At 38.4% G+C, this 20386-nt stretch overlaps 1 protein-coding gene across 1 annotated transcript in view; it reads left to right on the forward strand.

Annotated features, from left to right (window-relative positions):
- The first annotated feature begins 13214 nt into the window (after positions 1-13214).
- The window catches only part of Sult2a2 (sulfotransferase family 2A, dehydroepiandrosterone (DHEA)-preferring, member 2), a 46132-nt gene continuing 38960 nt past the window's right edge, over positions 13215-20386 (forward strand). Inside the window, exons 1-3 of the mRNA NM_009286.2 lie at positions 13215-13403; positions 14456-14664; positions 17934-18060. Of these exons, the coding sequence (NP_033312.2) occupies positions 13268-13403; positions 14456-14664; positions 17934-18060 (472 nt within the window). The 5' untranslated portion in view covers positions 13215-13267. The remainder of the gene's footprint in view (positions 13404-14455; positions 14665-17933; positions 18061-20386) is intronic.

A 20386-nucleotide genomic window follows, 5' to 3' on the forward strand; every position in this document is an offset into this window, starting at 1 on the left:
GTAAAGAAATCAAGATCCATAGATGCAAGCATAAGCAACAAAATGAAAGAGATCAAAGAAAGAATGTCAGTTGCAGAAGATTCCACAGAAAATATAGACACAACAAACAAAGAAAATGCAAAATGCATAAAGATCTTAACTCAAAACATCCAGGAAATCCAGGACACAGTGAGAGGACCAAACCTACAGATAATAGGTATAGATGAGAATAAAGATTTTTCAATTTAAAGGGCTGGTAATTATCTTCAACAAAATTATAAAAGAAAACTACCTTAACCTAAAGAAAGAGATGCCCATGAACATAAAAGAATTCTACAGAACTCCAAATAGACTAGACCATAAAAGAAATTCCTTCCAACACATAATAATCAGAACATCAAATGCACTAAACAGAGATAGAATATTAAAAGCAGTAAGGGGAAAAGGTCAAGTGTTTCAGCCACAGGGCTTAGCTTATACGTTATATAAGTAAGATTGGCTTTTTGATGACAATGATATAGTAATATCCATTGTACATTAGAGATTGAACCCTGTTTGGCCTATATATGTAGTTCCTGAATGTTTCAGTGTGATATTTCTCTTTATTTCTTAAAGCTGCCCAGGATCACTGTGTTCTGGACCACATCCTTGTACTCTATCTAATGTAGTCTGTGGTGGGGAAACATCAGCATCACCTAGTGCATGAGAATCCCATCTTCACATTTCAGCAAGACCTCCAGGATTTCCAGGTAAAATATGTTCAAAGAGTGTTTAGTCAAAGAAAATCTCAATCACTGGACACTGACATTGGCCTTGGAACTGAAGAAAGACTTAGAGAAGAGATGGATGGGAAAGTGGGAGGTTATGAGTCGTGGTCCTTCCTTATTGATTAATGCAGGATATCCTCTATCAGTCTCTAGCCAGGGTGAGCAGTCCCAAGTGGGCACAGTTTGGATCCACTTCGGATCTTCCTTGGTCTGAATCAAGCCTACAATCTCAATCAGCCAGTTCGTTCCTGAATGAAAAAGAAAAGTGACTGTCACTCATTTCAACATTACTTGTGAAAAAGCCTCAAGTACAATATATGCCCATACAATTTACAGTGCTGCCCGATTTCAAGCACACAGACTTGTGTTCACAATGTCTGTGTGACATAAGTGCAAACGTATATTCACTCATCATATTCTAGATTTCATTTGCAAAACCTTATACTCATAAACAGCAACCTGTCAATGGAATATCTCCTCCAGGCCTGGGCCAACAACATTCTACATTCTGGTGGAATGAATTTGTATCTCATATATTTCAGAATGTTATAATCATAGCACATGCCCTCTGAGACTACCTCCTTCAATTTAATTCACTGTCATTGAGATGCCCCCAGGCTGCAATATATGACTGAGTACTTCTTTTTAAGGTGAATCAATTCCCTTGTGCATTTTTACAACACACGGTTGATTTGTTTATGTGCTCATTTTTCACTGGATGTTTCTCTAGATTCCTTCTCTGAGATTTTGTCTGGTACTTTTTTTTCCTGTATTCCCACTGCCTATGGAATTTCTGTGTCATTTTCCTTTATATGTCAACAACCTAATACTTACTCAATGTTCAGTGCTTCTTCCACACAGCAATCATCCATATCACCAAACTACCATGATGTTGCTTTTTGCTTTTTGAGTTTTCTGATTCTTTCTAGGTCCTGGACAAGGTCCATAGGAATTTTACCTGAAACTGTCCTCTCCTCCACATATCCTCACATACATATCTTTAACTCTTAATGTTATTTCTTATATTTATTCTCATAACTCTCACTCTTCTATCTCTTCTCCAGATAGAGGAACCAATGGCATATTCTGCCTCAAGGAGCACTATCATTGTCCTTGTGCCATAGCTGATCTCCTCTGCCCACATAGGTCAGATAAAGTGGAACAAATCTCCATGCCCACAAGTCATTTTACACATTAAGATATAGAACACTCTACTCATCACACAAAATGAATTAGGATTAAAGTACTAACCTCCCGTATACATTTCAGAATTAGTCTTACTGACGATTCTTACCTGACTTGGGGTAAGTCAATATCAACAAGTCTTCTTCTTTCACCACAAACCTATTATTAATATTTTACAAAATTTCTCTTTGATATGATATGGCAGGGAAAGCTATCCCTTCAAACCAAGTATAATCTGACATCATGAATAGCTCCTTGTAGATGCTGTTAGAATTCCAGCCCAGGACACCTATTCAGCTTATAGCAAATGCTGAGAGGTAAGATTTAGTGCAGGTAAAAAATCATTAACATTCTCTTGTTTGTTGTGAAATATTTACTGATAGGAAGAAAGAAATACTGTCACCTACAGTCAAAGGTTACTCTATTGAGCAATTTTAAAGTTGTACAAATAACATTCTGCAGAATTTGTGAGACCAAGTTCATGACCCCAAATCAGAGACTCAGTAAGATGTGATAGGATATAGAAAAGGAAGTTAATTTAAAATGTCTAGTAATACAATTTCGCTTTCAAAATGATTTTGAATTTGGAGAAAAATGACAGAAATCATACAGAACCTTTCCATGGACTTTCTTTCTTTCTTTTTTTTTTTTTAAATAGTGGTTGCTTTTGAGAAATTAATAGTACATTAACTGCCCTTCTTCTTCCCCTCAATCCTTCCCTCCTTTTCCCGTATTTTTGACCTCTTCTTTAATATTTGCTGCAATTTATATATGCACACATGTATAGTCAACCTACGGAGTCCATGCTTTTTAGCTTGTATGCAATGTATCCTGAGGTGTACAGTTGAGATTAGAAAAATAGATGTGAGATTTCATCTTCAGACAGCCTATTCTCTATATCTTAACAACAATTGATAGGAAGTATTTCTCCTTATAGGGTAAAATTATATAGAATTTTCCCTGGCCTCTTTAGTATACCTACTAGTGCGATTATGCTGGTTTGTTTGGGTAACTATACTGTTAAAAGTTCATGTGTCTATTTTCCTCTTGTGTCTAAGAGAGACATATTCTATCAACAGGAGCCTCGGGCCTTTGGGGGAATTCTATACCCTCTTCTGTTACTTTTTCTCTGAACCACTTAGGTTGTAAGGATTTATTTCAGATATATCAGTTGGGGGTTTGTACCTTTCTTTTATTATCTACATTTTGGCTCATTTTGCATCTTTGCCAGAGTAACCATATGTTGCAAAAAGAAATATATTTGACAAGGGGAGAGAACTGCATTTACCTGTGGGTATAAGGTCAAGTACTTAGAAAACAGTTTGAAATTACACTGGTTTAGGGAACTGTTTGTAAAGAGACTCATGGGGTTTTGCTTTTTCCATTCCCACCTGGCTGTTTGTTTATAACACCAGACAAGGCTCCCCGTTTTTGAATAGGCTCAAGGTCTAATTATATAGCCTTTGTCCCCCCCAAGATAAAAGTGCCACTGTTTTGCTCCTTTGGATGTCTTGCCAATCAAGTCATTCTTCTGGCTCACAGGCTTCATACCTGCATAGTTTGAGTGATTGTTCCTCTCCCTGGAAGAATGAGCAAGGTCTTACTTTATGAAAACCATTTCACTTGCAAGAAATTTCCATGCAATTTTAGCTCAATTCCTCCAAATTTTGTGTCTGAAGTGCATCTCCAAGTTCTGGGAGGCAACCGAGGGCATCAATAGCTGATGTTTTTTGGGGGGATTCTCAGATTTTCCTAACTACTTTAGAGAATATTTCTCATGCATGATATTGGGATTTTGATATATAGTTCACAGTTCTTGTGGGGAACATTATCATTCCAAATGGCAAAATATCTTTAAACTACATATTAATGTTTCACACATATATATTTATTATATGTGATTTTAGATAAATACTGGATAATATGATTTTCTATATTTTTTAAACATCTATGGAATTATTTATCCTTTTGTCACTTCAATTACTGTGCATCAGACCTGTGTCCTGTGTCCTGTGTCCAAAATACACTCCATTCTATTTTCCCCATTTTTCCCTTTGTAACACCTGTGTGCTATTTCAGTGTCTAGAATTTCTCTCCCAAATGATACCTTTTAACTTTCCTGGTTGCTGTGGTTACTCCAAGTTATAAGCACACAGTTACAGATTCAAAGCCAGAACACACAAATCTCTTCTAGATCCACCTGTTTGCCTAAAAATTTCATGATGCCATTTATCTCCACAGCTAAGTAGATTTTCATTGTACATATGAACCACAGTTTCATTAGTATTTTATTAGTTGAAGGATATTTAAGTTGTTTTTGTTTTCTAGTTATTATTACTAGAACAGTAATAAACATGGCTGAGAAACTATTTGTAGAGTAATATATCAAGTCCTTTCACATCTGTCAAGGAATATTGTATCCGTGCCATATGATACACTTTTCACACTGATTTTCAGAGTGACTTTATCAGATTGAAATGCAGTTACGTTCGTGAGGGTTGCCATTTACCAAATTATTACAGTCATTTATCTCACCTGCATTTGTTGTAAGTTTTTTGTTTGGTCATATTATTTCTGATTAGAGTAGATTAAATCTCAAAATAGATTAATTTTTATTACCTTACTTGCTAAAGTTTTTGACCAATTAAGAAGGTATATTTTAGTTCTTATATATTTTTATTTCTTCTCTTGTGAAGAAATAAAACTGGCCAGAGGTAAAGGTCAGTATTTTTCATAATTTTATTAGATATTTTCTTCATTTATATTTCAAGTGCTATCCCTAAAGTCTCCTATACAATCCCCCTGCCCTGCTCCTCTACTCACTCACTCCCACTTCTTAGCCCTGATATAACCCTGTACTAGGGCATATAAAGTTTGCAAGATCAACAGCTCTCTCTTCCCAATGATGCCTGACTAGGCCATCTCCTGCTTTAATTTGCAGCAAAAGACATGAGTTCTGGGAGTACTGGTTAGTTTATATTGTTGTTCCAACTATAGGGTTGCAGACCCCCTCAGCTTCTTGGGTACTTTTTCTACCTCCTCCATTGGGGGCTCTGTGTTCCATCCAATAGATGACTGTGAGCATCCACTTCTATATTTGTCAGGCACTGGCATAGCCTCACAAGAGACACCTATATCAGGGTCCATTCAGCAAAATCTTGCTGGCATATGGAATAGTGTCTGTGTTTGGTGTCCCATTAAATGATAGATCCCTGCATGGGGCAGTCTCAGGATGGTCCATCCTTTGGTCTCAGCTACAACCTTTGTCTCTGTAACTCCTTCCATGGGAATTTTGTTCCCTATTCTAAAGAGAAATGACGAAACCACACTTTGGTCTTCCTTCTTCTATAATTTCTTGATTTTTGCAAAATGTATCTTGGGTATTCTAAGTTTCTGGGCTAATAACCACGTATCAGTGAGTCCATATCTTGTGAATTTTGGGGATTTGGTTACCTCACTAGGATGATATCCTCCAGATCCATCCATTTGCCTACGAATTTCATAAATTTATTTTTTTAATATCTGAGTAGTACTCCATTGTGTAAATGTACCACATTTTCTTTATACATTGCTCTGTTGAGGGACAAATGGGTTCTTTCCAGCTTCTGGCTAATATAAGTAAGGCTGCTATGAACATAGTGGGACATGTGTCTTTATTACCATTGGAACATCTGGATATATGTCCAAGAATGTTATTGCTGGATCCTCCGTTAGTACTATGTCCAATTTTCTGAGGAACCACCAAACTAATTTCCACAGTGGTTGTACTGCTCTGTAGTACAGGTTGTGGTCAGTCATGGTGATTCTACCAGTGGTTCTTTCATGGTTGAGAATAGTTTTTTGCTATCCAAGGTTTTTTGTGATTGTAGATGAATTTGCAAATAGCTCTGTCTAATTCTGTGAATAATTGAGTTGGAATTCTGACAAAGATTCAATTGAATCTGTAGATTTTTTTGGCAAGATAGCCATTTTGACTATATTAATCCTGCCAATCCATGAGCATGAGAGATCTTTCCATCTTCTGAGATCTTCGATATCTTTGTTCAGAGACTTGAAGTTCTTATCATACCAATCTTTCACTTCCTTAGTTGGAGTCATACCAAGGTATTTTATATTATTTATGACTATTTTGAAGGGGATTGTCTCCCTAATTTCATTCTCACCCTGTTTATCCTTTGTCTAGGGACAGGCCACTGATTTGTTTGAGTTAATTTTTTTATTCAGCTACTGCACTGAAGCTGTTTATCAGATATAGGAACTCTCTGGTGGAATTTTAAGGGTCATTTATATATACTATAATATCATATGACAATAGTAATATTATGACTTCCTCCTTTCCAATTTGAATCCCCTTGTTCTCCTTTTGTTCTCTAGTTGTTCTGGCTAGGACTTCAAGTACTATGTTGAATAGGTAAGGAGAGGGTGGGCAGCCTTGTCTAGTCCCTGCTTTTAGTGGGATTGCTTCCAGCTTCTCTGCATTATTTTGATCTTGGCTACTGGTTTACTGTATATTGCTTTTATTATGTTAATTATGGGCCTTGAATTACTGATGACTTCCTGATTTCCATGAATATGTGCTGGATTTTGTCAAATGCTTTCTCAGCATATAATGACATGATCGTGTGATTTTTAGCTTTGAGTTTGTTTATATAGTGGATTATGTTGATGAGTTTTCATATATTAAGCAATCCCTTCATTCTTGGATGATCCTTGCTTGATCATGAAGGATGATCATTTTGATGTGTTCTTGGATTTGGTTTGTGCAAATTTTATTGATTATTTTTGCATTGATATTACTAAGGGACATTGGTCTGAAGTTCTCTTTTTGGATAGAGTACCTTCTATTTCTATTTTGTGGAATAGTTTGAGGAGTAATGGAATTATGTCTCCTTTGAAGGTCTGATAGAACAGTGAACTAAACCCATCTGTTCCTGGCCTTTTTTTTTTTTTTTTTGGTGGGGAGAATATCAATGACTGCTTCTATTTCTTTAGGGAATATGGGACTTGGGTAGATTGTTAATCTGATCGTGATTTAACTTTGTTGCCTGGTATCTGTCTAGGAATTTGGTCATTTCATCCAGGTTTTCTAGTTTTGTTGAGTATAGACTTTTATACTAGGATCTGATGATGCTTTGCATTTCCTTAGGTTCTGTTGTTATATATCCTTTTTCATTTCTGAATTTGTTAATTAGGGTACTGCCCCCTGTGCTCTTTAATTAGTCTGGCTAAGGGTTTATCTATTTTGTTGATTTTCTTAAAGAACCAGCTCCTAGTTTGGTTTATTTTTTGTACAGTTCTTTTTGTTTCCACTTCATTGATTTCAATGATTAGTTTGGTTATTTCCTGCAGTCTATTCTCCCTTTGTGAATTTGCTTCCTTTTGTTCTAAAGCTTTTCGATGTGCTGTCAAGGTGTTAGTGTATGCTCTCTCTAGTTTATTTTTAGTGACACTCAGAGCTATGATTTTCCTCTTAGGACATCTTTAATTATGTCCCATAAGTTTGGGTATGTTGTGGCTTCATTTTCATTAAACTCTAATGATCAAAATCTCAGGTGACAGCAGATTCTGATGAGGATGTGAAGAAAGAGGAGCACTTCTCCATTGTTGGTGGGATTGCAAGCTGGTACAACCACTCTAGAAATCAGTTTGGCGGTTCCTAAGAAATTTAGACATAGTACAAACAGAAAATCCATCAATACCTCTTCTGGGCATATACCCAGAAGATGTTCCAATTTATATTAAGGAAACATGTTCCACTATGTTAATAGCAGCTTTATTTATAATAGCCAGAAGCTGGAAAGAACCCAGATGTCCCTCAGTAGGTGAATATATCTTGCACGCGCTCGACTGGCCAGGAAGAACGACGCTGCAACAGGATCCTTCTGCACACGTTTATTGGGAGAGCTTGATTGTAGAGGCGAAAAGACCTCGAGCCCAGAACTGGTGCTGCTTTTATAGGCCTAGGACAGGCGTTCTCTCTCATCTGATTGGTTAACTTGTCTCTCATCTGATTGGTTAACTTGTCTCTCATCTGATTGGTTAACTTGTCTCTCATCTGATTGGTTAACTTTTGTCAATTCTCAAAACCTCACCTTGGCAAAAGAACCTTTACTGGCTATGTATGTGTGGTGGCCAGCTGTAGCCAACTGCCACTCTGCAACTGCCACTCTGTAACTGCCACTCTGTAACTGCCATTCTGTAACTGCCACTCTGTAACTGCCACTCTGTAACTGCCACTCTGTAACTGCCACTCTGCAACGGCTTCCCACATCTCCTCCTTTTTGTTTTAATAAAATGAGGCTGGTCTAGGCCTGTGCAATTACGTCCATCCGCCGTGGCTCCTGTTTTAGGTCATTCCTCTAATGTCACAGCCTTTCCTGTCATAGGGTAACCCTATCGCCACTGGGCCCCGTGTCTTAGGTTGGTCTGTGCATGAGGAAAGTTGCCCGTCTCTGGATACCGCAGTGCTGTGTGACAGTAACTGCTAAATGACCTAGGGCGAACTCTGCAAAAGAGGCCAGCCAAAAAATGAATTAGTGGGGAAATCATGATCACCCTATTGATGAGCAAGGGCTGATCAATGATCGTTGAGTCTCTCTCATCCCAGTGCCATTGGGTTCAAGAGCAGAGAACTCAGATGCCAACTAATTCTTGAGCATAGATAACCAAATTTCAGGGGAGGTGCCGTTTTCAATAGCTAAAAGTGCCTGAGTTATAATCACCTTGTCATGTTTTTGTTGGGTTCTGAATTTGCATACCAACCAGAGCATGAACACCAGTCCACAGCATATGGCAGCACCAAACAAAATCACTTCCACCCATTCCTTAAAGTAAGAAAAAGCAGAGGTAAGCCAAGAGGTAAAGTCTCCGAGGGTCACTGGTTCCACTCTGGTCCCATTAAGGTTCAGGATCTGCATCTGCAGCCTCGTCTGCAACCTCTCCAGCTCCTGCGACCAGTTCCCCTTCAGGTAATTCGATAGGTCTGTACTTTTAATAAAAGAATCATTAATATACCTAATGGGAGTAGTGCACACATGCGGAGTGGATGCCACACAACTCATTTGTATGACATCCATCATCTGTTCCATGTTATGTTGTAAAATATCCATTCTCTGATTCACTAACATTAACCCTGAGGCGATATGAGAATCTGCCCTTTGCAGGGTAAGCAATGCCTCAGACTTTTTTTTGTTTTTTGTTTTTGTTTTGTTTTGTCTTGTTTTTGCTATCTGACTTATAGTGTCAGCAGTATTAATTTGATCTGCCCAATTAGAGATAATCTTTTTCTTTAAAAAAAATTACAGGGTGTAAAAGGTTTATCCACATTATGCACAAAGCATAATGTATAATTTAAATGAAAACTAGTATTCTTATACACCCATGGTTCTTGAGGAGTTTGTCGTGCATAAGGCACATCCAAAAAACATTCCTTTGCAAAAAACAAAGGCTAGGTAGAAGAATTGGAATGCACTGGTAAAGGTACTGGCCATGATCTTACTATGGCCCACAAAGGTATACTTATCCCAGTCTCAATCATCAGGAGCAGGATCATCTTGGGATTCATCTTGATCTTTCACAGTCCTTGTCAGTCGTTCTGGGACCCACAGCTGTTGTCAATGATCCTGGGGAAACAAACAGACCCTCTCGCCCACGTCAACACCGTCAACACCTGTGGGCAATGATTTCCACGCCCTTATGGCAATCTGATTCACCTGCTCAAACACCTGCACTGGATATCTTGTCTGTTGCTGTGCAAAGCGACCTTGACCAAGCAGCATATCCCTATCCCATGCTGGATTTCCTGCAGCAGAGTTAGCCACTGCCTGTTCATTTGCAAATTCAATAAGGAAGGCTTTCCAATCTAAATACTGCCCAGGTGAAAGGCATGCCTTCCTCCTCCTCTGCCTCGGCTCTTTTATTTTGTCCTTTCTGTCCACCTGATAACACTGTGTCTCCTTTCTTTTTCCTTTTTCTTTTTAAGCCCTTCTCCTCTTCCGACATACTTTCTTGTTGCTCTGTAAGGATTTTCTGACCTGTCTTGACTGCCTCTACACACAGTTTCAAACAGTAACAGAGTCCATATATCAGAACAAACAAGACCAAAACTATCAGACCTACCCACAAAGGGTCAATAGGAGAAAAAAGCATAACTCATGAACCTTAACTTGTCCCAAAACCGGGAACCTTAACTTGTCCCAAAGCCGGGAACCTTATTGTCTCAATCCTTTCTTTCCTTCCTTTCCTTTCCCTTTTTTTTTCTCTTTCCCCTTTCCTTTTCTTCACTATTTCCTTTTCTTTATCACTGATTCCTTTTATTTTTCCTCCCTTTTCTTTTCCTTTTTATCCCCCTTTAACCCGGGGATCAATTTGGGAGACTTACCAGTACCACCGTTCCTCAGCTGAAGAGTTCTGAATTCACGCTGTTGAATCCTTCTCAGCAGCCTGTTTTACAGGAACCTTTATTACCACCGTTCCCCAGCTGAAGAGTTCTGAATCCACGCTGGATCCTTCTCAGCAGTCTGTTTTACCGGAACCTTTATTAACCGCTCCTTCCCCGTGATGCAGTTCTGAATCCTCCCTGTAGCAGGGGGTCTTCGCTCATGCCTGAAGATGTTTCTTTTCCCGGGTTTTCGGCACCACTTCTTGCGCGCGCTCGACTGGCCAGGAAGAACGACGCTGCAACAGGATCCTTCTGCACACGTTTATTGGGAGAGCTTGATTGTAGAGGCGAAAAGACCTCGAGCCCAGAACTGGTGCTGCTTTTATAGGCCTAGGACAGGCGTTCTCTCTCATCTGATTGGTTAACTTGTCTCTCATCTGATTGGTTAACTTGTCTCTCATCTGATTGGTTAACTTGTCTCTCATCTGATTGGTTAACTTTTGTCAATTCTCAAAACCTCACCTTGGCAAAAGAACCTTTACTGGCTATGTATGTGTGGTGGCCAGCTGTAGCCAACTGCCACTCTGCAACTGCCACTCTGCAACTGCCACTCTGTAACTGCCACTCTGTAACTGCCACTCTGTAACTGCCACTCTGTAACTGCCACTCTGTAACTGCCACTCTGCAACGGCTTCCCACAAATATATACAGAAAATGTAGTACATTTACACAATGGAGTACTACTCGGCTATTGAGAACAATGAATTTATGAAATTCTTAGGCAAATGGACATGTCTGTAGTATCCTGATTGATGTAACCCAATCACAAAAGAAAACACATGATATGCACTCACTGATAAGCGGATATTATCCCAGAAACTTAGAATACCCAAGATATAATTCACAAAACTGATGAAACTCTAGAAGAAGGAAGACCAAAGTGTAGATACTTCCTTCCTTCTTAGATTTGGCAGCAAAATACTCATGGAAGGAGTTACACAGACAAAGTTCAGAGCTGAGACATGAGTAAGGACCATCCAGAGACTGTCACACAAGGGGACCCATCCCATAAACAACCACCAAACTCAGATGCTATTGAGTATGTCAGAAAGATTTTGCTGACAGGACCCTGATATATGTGTCTCTTGTGAAGCTATGCCAGTCCCTGGCAAATACAGCAGGGGATGCTCACAGTCATCTATTGGATGGAATACAGGACCCCTAATGAAGGAGCTAGAGAAAGTACCCAAGGAGCTAAAGGGGTATTCTACCCTATAGGAGGAGCAACAATGTGAACTAACCAGTGCCCCCTTGAGCTAGGTTTCTAGTTGCATATGTAGCAAAGAATGGCCTAATATGCCATCAATGGGAGGAGAGGTCCTTGGTCTTGCAAAGATCATATGCCCCAGTACATGGGAATGTCAGGGCCAGGAATATGGAGTGGGTGAATTGAGGATCAGGTCAGGGGTACTGCTGCCTTGCTCATTATGCCATGGAGAGGAACAATCACTCAAACTATGCAGGCATGAAGCCTGTGAGCCAGAAGAATGACTTGACTGGCAAGACATCCAAAGAAGCGAAACGGTTGCACTTTTATCTTGGGGTGATCAAAGGCCTTAAGCCTACTCAAGAAGAGGGGAGCCATGTCTGGTATTATAAACATAAAAGCAGGTGGGAATGGAAAAAGCAAAACCCCATGAGTCTCATTATCAACAGTTCCCTAAATCAGTGTAATTTTGAGCTGTTTTCTAAGTACTTGACCGTATACCCACAGGTTAATGCAGTTCTCAACAGTTGTCAAAAATACTTCTTTTTGCAACATATGGTGATTCTGGCAAGGATCCACAATGGACCAAAATGTAGATAATAACAGAAAGGTACACAACCCCTACTGATATATCTGAAATAATCCTTACAACCTAAGAGGCTCGCAGAAAAAGTCACAGAAGAGGGTACAGAGTTCCCTCAAAGGCCAAGGTTCCTGTTGATACAATATGTCTCTCTTAGACACAACAGGAAAATAGACACATGAACTTTTAACAGTATAATTACCCAAACAAACCAGCATAATCGCACTAGTAGCTATACTAAAGAGGCCAGGGGAAATTCTATATGATTTTACTGTATAAGAAATTCTTCATATCAATTGTTGCTACGATATGGAGAATAGGCTGTGTCTGAAGATGAAATCTCACATTGATTTTTCTAATCTCAACTGTATACATCAGGATGCATACAAGCTCAAATGCATGGATTCAGTAGATTGACTATATATGTGTGCATATAAATAGCAAAAAATATTAAAGAAATGATCAAAAATATGGAAAAAGGAGGGAAGGTTGGGGGGGGGAAGAAGAAGGGCAGTTAATGTACTATGATTTTTTCAAAAGCAACCACTTTAAAAAACAAAGAAAGGAAGAAAGAAAGAGAGAGAGAGAGAGAGAGAGAGAGAGAGAGAGAGAGAGAGAGAGTGGGATGGAGGGAGGGAGGGAGGGAGGGAGGAAGGAAGGAAGGAAGAAAGAAAGAAAGAAAGAAAGAAAGAAAGAAAGAAAGAAAGAAAGAAAGAAAGACAGGCCATGGAAAGGTTCTGTATGATCTCTGTCATTTTTCTGCATATTCAAAATCATTCTGAAAGCTAAATTATATTACTAGACATTTTAAATTAACTTGCATTTCTATGTCCTATTACGTCTTCCTGAGTCTCTGATTTGGGGTCATGAACTTGGTCTCACAGGTTGTACAGAATGTTATTTGTACAACTTTAAAATTTCTCAATAGAGTAACCTTTGACTGTAGGTGACAATATTTATTTCTCCACATCAGTAAATATTTCACAACACATAAGAGAATGTTAATGATTTTTTACCTGCACTATAAATCTTACCTCTCAGCATTTGTTATGAGTTGAATAGGTGTCCTCGGCTGGAATCCTAAGAGAACCTACAAGGAGTTATTCATGATGTCAGACTATAATTGGTTTGAAGGCATACCTTTTCCTGCCATATCATATCAAAGAGAAATTTTGGAAGATATTCGTAATAAGTTTGTGGTGAAAGAAGAAGACTTGTTGATATTAACTTACCCCAAGTCAGGTAAGGACTAATTCTGAAGTGTATAAGGGAGGTGAGCACTTTGATCCTAAACCATTTTGTGTGATGAGTAGGGTATTCTATATATTAATGTGTAAAATGACATGTGGGCATGGAGATTTATTTGTGTGTGTTCCACTCTATCTGACCTATGTGGGCAGAGGAGATCAGCTATGGCACCAGAATAATGATAGTGCTCCCTGAGGCAGAATATGCCATTGGTCCCTCTCTCTGGGTAAGAGATAGAATAGTGAGAGTGATGAGAATAAATACAAGAAATAACATTAAGAGATAAAGTCATGTATGTGAGGATATGTGGAGGAGAGGACAGTTTCAGGTAAAATTCCTATGGACCTTGTCGAGGACATAGAAAGAATCAGAAAAACTCAAGAAAGCAAAAAGCAACATCATGGTAGTTTGGTGATATGGATGATTGCTGTGTGGAAGAAGCACTGAACATTGAGTAAGTATTAGGTTGTTGACATATAAAGGAAAATGACACAGAAATTCCATAGGCAGTGGGAATACAGGGAAAAAGTACCAGACAAAAATCTCAGAGAAGGAATCTAGAGAAACATCCAGTGAAAAATGAGCACATAAACAAATCAACTGTGTGTTGTAAAAATGCACAAGGGAATTGATTCACCTTAAAAAGAAGTACTCAGTCATATATTGCAGCCTGGGGGCGTCTCAATGACAGTGAATTAAATTGAAGGAGGTAGTCTCAGAGGGCATGTGCTATGATTATAACAATCTGAAATATATAAGATACAAATTCATTCCACCAGAATGTAGAATGTTGTTGGCCCAGGCCTGGACGAGATATTCCATTGACAGGTTGCTGTTTACTGAGTTTAAGGTCTCTGTTTTGCAAGTGAAGTCTAGAATATGATGAGTGAATATACGTTTGCACTTATGTCACACAGACATTGTGAACACAAGTCTGTGTGCTTGAAATTGGGCAGCACTGTAAATTGTATGGGCATATATTGTACTTGAGGCTTTTTCACAAGTAATGTTGAAATGAGTGACAGTCACTTTTCCTTTTCATTCAGGAACGAACTGGCTGAATGAGATTGTATGCTTGATTCAGACCAAGGGAGATCCGAAGTGGATCCAAACTGTGCCCATTTGGGACCGCTCACCCTGGATAGAGACTGAAATAGGATATCCTGCAATAATCAATAAGGAAGGACCACGACTCATAACCTCCCATCTTCCCATCCATCTCTTCTCCAAGTCTTTCTTCAGTTCCAAGGCCAAGGTCAGTGTCCAGTGATTGAGATTTTCTTTGACTAAACACTCTTTCAACTTATTTTACCTGACAAGTCCTGGAGTTCTTGCTGAAATGTGAAGATGGGATTCTCATGCACTAGGTGATGCTGATGTTTCCCCACCTCAAACTATATTAGATAGAGTGCAAGGTTGTGGACCAGCACACAGTGATCCTGGGCAGCTGTAAGAAATAAAGTGAAATATCACACTGAAACATTCATGATATATATATATATATATATATATATATATATATGCCAAACAGAATTCAATCTCTAATGTACAATGGATATTACTATATCATTGTCATCAAAAAACTAATCTTACTTATATAAGTTATAAGCTAAGCCCTGTGGGTGAAACACCTAAGACACAATTGCTCATAGGGGAAGAAAACTGACTAGGCATCAATGTTCAAAGATCAGTTATATATACAGAGTCATCACGTGTGTAGCTGTTTATTGAGATCAGTAGCTACAGGAATCTCCCATGAAATGGAAAGAGGATCAGTAGAAGGAATCAGAGATATCTACAATCTGACCTTTCACAGGTGCTAGTTAGTAAGAAAGTTTTGTGTAAATTCCTCCATCCATAAAAACTATAAAAAGTTTATGCTGCAACTACAAAGACAAACTTAGAATAATCTCTCACTGAAATGGTAAAATGTTTGCGGCCATTCATATATATGTGTGTGTCTTATCTGGATTTGGAAAATTTTGACCAGGGAAACTGAAGCTTTAAGAGATGAATTCTATATTTCTGGCAGAGCCTCTCAGGAGACAGTTCCTGACAGAGTGTACTTCTTGACATTGAAAAAAGTGTCTTGGTTTGGTTACTGAATATAGGATGGATCCACAGATGGAGCAGTACCTGTATTGTCTTTCATTCAGTCTCTGCTCCACACTTTGTCTCCATGTTTCCTCCCATGAGTTTTTTGTCCCCCCTTTAAGAAGCATGGTAGTACCAACACATTGGTCGTCCTTCTTCTAGAGCTTCATGTGGTCTGTGAAATATATTTTGGGTATTCTGAGCTACTGGGCTAATAATTAATTATCAGTTAATGCATACCATTTATATACTTTTCTGATTGGGTTACCTCACTCAAGATAATATTTTCTATTTCTATTAATTTTGCTATGAATTTCAAAAGTCATTGTTTTTTATTGATGAGTAGTATGCCATCATGTAAATGTACCACCATTTCTGAATGGTTTCTACTGTTAAAGACATCTGATATATTTCCATATTCTGTCTCTTATAAATACAGCTGCTATGAACATATTCTTGTTATATGTTGTAACATCTTTTGGATATGTGCTCGGGAGTGGGTCCTCAGGTAATACTATGTCCAATTTCCCTAGAAACCACCAGACTGATTTCCAGAGTGGTTGTACCAGCTTGCAATCCCACCTGCAATAGAGGAGTGTTCCTCTTTTCCATTTGTCCTAATGACAGTGTTCTCAGCATTACAGAAACTCTGCAATTTTATTAGGTCCCTTTTGTCAATTTTTGATCTTTGAGCATAAACCATTTCTGTTCTGTTCAGGAACTTTTCTTTTGGGCCCATATATTTTAGGTTCTTCCCCACTTTATCTTATATAAGTTTCAGTGTATCTGGTTATATGTGGAAGTTCTCAAAACACTTGGAGTTGAGCTGTGTAAAAGGAGATAAAAGAATCGATCAATTCCCAGTGTTCTACATGCTGATAGCCAATTAAACAGGCATCATTTGTTGAAAATGCTGTCTTTTTCGCAATGGATGGTTTTAGAAGCTTTGCAAAAGATCAACTGAACATAGAAGTGTGGGTTCAACTTTGGTATTTCAATTCTATTCCATTAATCCACCTGCATTTAATTGTACCAATAGCATACAGTTTTTTTTAATCATTATTGCTTATAATACAGCTTGAGATCAGGGATTGTGATTCACCCAGTAGTTCGTTTATTGTTGAGGATAATTTTTGCTATCCTTGGGAAGTAGGAGTGGATGGTTGGGTCAGAAAACAATTTTATTGAAGCAGGGGAAAGGAGATTGGATTGGGGGTTTACAGGGAGGAGGTGGGAAGCTGAAAAAGGTGATAACATTAGAAATTTATACAAAAATATTCAATAAAAATATTAAAATTTCTAAGAGGACTTAGAGAGATGACTCAGCTGTTAAGAGTACTGGCTTCTCTTGCAAAGGACCTAGGTTCAGTTCCAACACCCTCATGGTGTCTCACAGCTCTCTGCAACTCTAGTGTCAGGGCATCCAACTCCCTTTTACTTAATATCTGTGGGTTTCTGTCCACATATGGAGTGCAAAAATGAATGTGTGCACTCAGACATGCATAAATCAATATTTTTGAAGATAAAAAGATGAGATCTAGAATAATTGGTACAAAATATGAAGTTCCTTTTATTAAAAATGATTACTTTGGGGTCTGGAGTGTTGGCTCCAAGGTAAAGAGCAGTAATTGCTTTTCCAGAGGTACTGACATCAATTCCCAGCAACAACATGGTGGCTCATGACCATATGTAATGAGATCCAGTGCCTTTTGGTATGTCTGAATACAGCGATAGTGTACTCCTATATATAAAATAAAGATTTCTTTTAGTTTATTTCTTTTATGTTTTGACATTTTATAATAAAATATAATTATATACATCATTTCCCCTACCATATTTTCCCTGAAAAGTTAATATAACATTTTTTCTCTCTGTCAAATTTATGTTTTCTTTTTTCATTAATTTATGTTGCATACATATATACATATAAATATACATATATATTTCTAAATATATTTCTACATTTATGTATTCCTATATAGACACATATTTACATGTTTCTAATTTATACAGTATATATTCATAAACAAATAAATAATCAATGTATTCCTAAATGAATCTGTATATCCCAAAACACTTCAGTGGATCTTTCACAGTCACTACAGATTTACTTGTATGTATATTTTACAGGCTTGGCATTTGGTGTAGGGTAACCAATTTTTATTGGTATCTCTAGAACTGTCTAATCAGTCTCTTTCTTTTTTACACTATTAATAAGCTAGTCATTTTGTTGTTACATTTTTACAAATCAAATAAAATTAGAAAAGGGGAATTATGACTATAGATTTTTCACTTGTGTATATGTTTTCCCACATAAAAATAGCAAATGTAATTAGAAATAATCAGATTTTAGAATATATCATGTAAATTATAACAGTTAAAAGGTGAGGAATAACTAATGACCTTCATTTACATTTTTATCCATTCAAGGCGATCTATCTCATGAGAAATCCGAGAGATATTCTTGTGTCTGGTTACTTTTTCTGGGGTAACACAAACCTTGTGAAGAATCCAGGGTCACTCGGAACTTATTTTGAATGGTTCCTCCAAGGAAATGGTGAGTAAACTGTGAAATATAGGAGGGGAAGAAACTCAGAGACATTAATTTCATAATTAATTTATTAATTAATAAATTTATTTATTCATATTATATAAGTTTATTTATTTATTTATTTATTTATTTATTTATTTATTTATTTATTTATGTCGCAATATACAGCACCACTCTCCCCTTAATGACCCCTACTCACAGCTCCTATCCCCATCCTCTTCTCTTTTGTGAAGGGATAGTTGCCCTAGGGTACCTCCCTACCATGACAAAATTCTCCCCAGGACTTGGTGTGTCTTCTCCCACAGAGACAAGACAAGGCAGCCCAGATAGAGGAATAGGATCCACAGACAGGAAACATGTTCATGGAGAGCCCCAGCTCCAGTTGTTGGGAGACCTGCTCAAACACCAAGTTGCAAATCTGCTACGTATGTGTAGGGCCCCTAGGTCTAGCTCTGGATAACTTTTTGGTTGATGGTTCAGTTTCTGAGAGTGCTAAAGGGTCCAGGTTAGTTGACTCTTCTGGTCTTCATCTGGAGTTCTTAACACTGTTGGGTACAACAATCCTTTCCCCAGCTTTTCCAAAAGACTTCCACAGCTCTAACTAATGCTTGGCTGTGGACTTACACATCTCTGTAATTCAGCTGCTAGGTGGAGCCTCTCAGAGTACAGTTATTCTGGGCTCTTGTAGGCAAGCATATCAGAGTATCAGTAATAGTGTCATGGATTATTTCTTGCCCATGGTGTGTGTCTCAATTTTGGCTAATTAATTATTGCCCATCATTTCCATCTCTGCTCCATCTTTGTTTTTGGACATCTTCTGGTTAGGACACATTTGGGGCCAAAGGTTTTCTGAATGGGTTGCTATTCTTATCCCTCCACTGGGAAATCTACTTGCCTACAGGAGATGGCATTTCAGACTCCATGTCACTTACTGTTAAGAGTTTTAGATAGATTCACCACCACGGAGACTCTGGAGTCTCCCCAGTTGCAGGTCTCAGAGTATTCTTTTAAAAAGACAAAGTGAGAGATAGCTTAGGATGGACTTGAAAGCACTATATAGATTTGGATGACTTTGAAGTGTGGTTCCTTCTTCTGCTACCTCTTATGTTCCAAGACTAAAAGCATCTACTGTATACTCTACTTATTTGGTGCTGGGGCTCAAACCCACAATTTCATGTATGATACCTAACTTGCCTTCATCTCTAGATTTTTAATATTCTGTACGCTCTTATTTTTTTAATATATTTTTTATTATTACGTATTTTCCTCAATTACATTTAGAATGCTATCCCAAAAGTCCCCCATACACTCCACCCCCCCGCCACTTCCCTACCCACCCGTTCCCATTTTTTGATCCTGGCATTCCCCTGAACTGGGGCATATAAAGTTTGCGTGTCCAAAGGGCCTCTCTTTCCAGTGATGGCCGACTAGGCCATCTTTTGATACATATGCAGCTAGAGTCAAGAGCTCTGGGGTACTGATTAGTTCATAATGTTGTTGCACCTACAGGGTTGCAGATATCATTAGCTCTTGGATATTTTCTCTAGCTCCTCCATTGGGGGTCCTGTGCTCCATCCAATAGCTGACTGTGAGCATCCACTTATGTATTTGCTAGGCCCTGGCCTAGTCTCACAAGAGAGAGCTATATCAGGGTCCTTTCAGCCAACGCTTGCTAGTGTATGCAATGGTGTCATCGTTTGGAGGCTAATTATGGGATGGATCCCTGGATATGGCAGTCTAAAGATGGTCCATCCTTTTGTCTCAGCTACAAACTTTGTCTCTGTAACTCCTTCCATGGGTGATTGTTTCCAATTCTAAGAAGGGGCAAAGTGTCCACACTTTGGTCTTCATTCTTCTTCAGTTTCATGTGTTTTGCAAATTGTATCTTATATCTCGGGTATACTAAGTATCTGGGCTAATATCCACTTATCAGTGAGTACATATCCTTTGAGTTCTTTTGTGATTGTGTTACCTCACTCAGGATGATGCCCTCCAGGTCCATCCATTTGCCTAGGAATTTCATAAATTCATTCTTTTTAATAGCTGAGTAGTACTCCATTGTGTAAATGTACCACATTTTTTGTATCCATTCCTCTGTTGAGGGGCATCTGGGTTCTTTCCAGCTTCTGGCTATTATAAAAAAGGCTGATATGAACATAGTGGAGCATGTGTCCTTCTTACCGGTTGGAACATCTTCTGGATATATGCCCAGGAGAGGTTTTGCTGGATCCTCCAGTAGTACTATGTCCAATTTTCTGAAGAACCACCAGACTGCTTTCCAGAGTGGTTGTACAAGCTTGCAATCCCACCAACAATGGAGGAGTGTTCCTCT

This window comes from Mus musculus, chromosome 7 (genome assembly GCF_000001635.26).
Source record: "Mus musculus strain C57BL/6J chromosome 7, GRCm38.p6 C57BL/6J".
Lineage (NCBI taxonomy): Eukaryota > Metazoa > Chordata > Mammalia > Rodentia > Muridae > Mus > Mus musculus.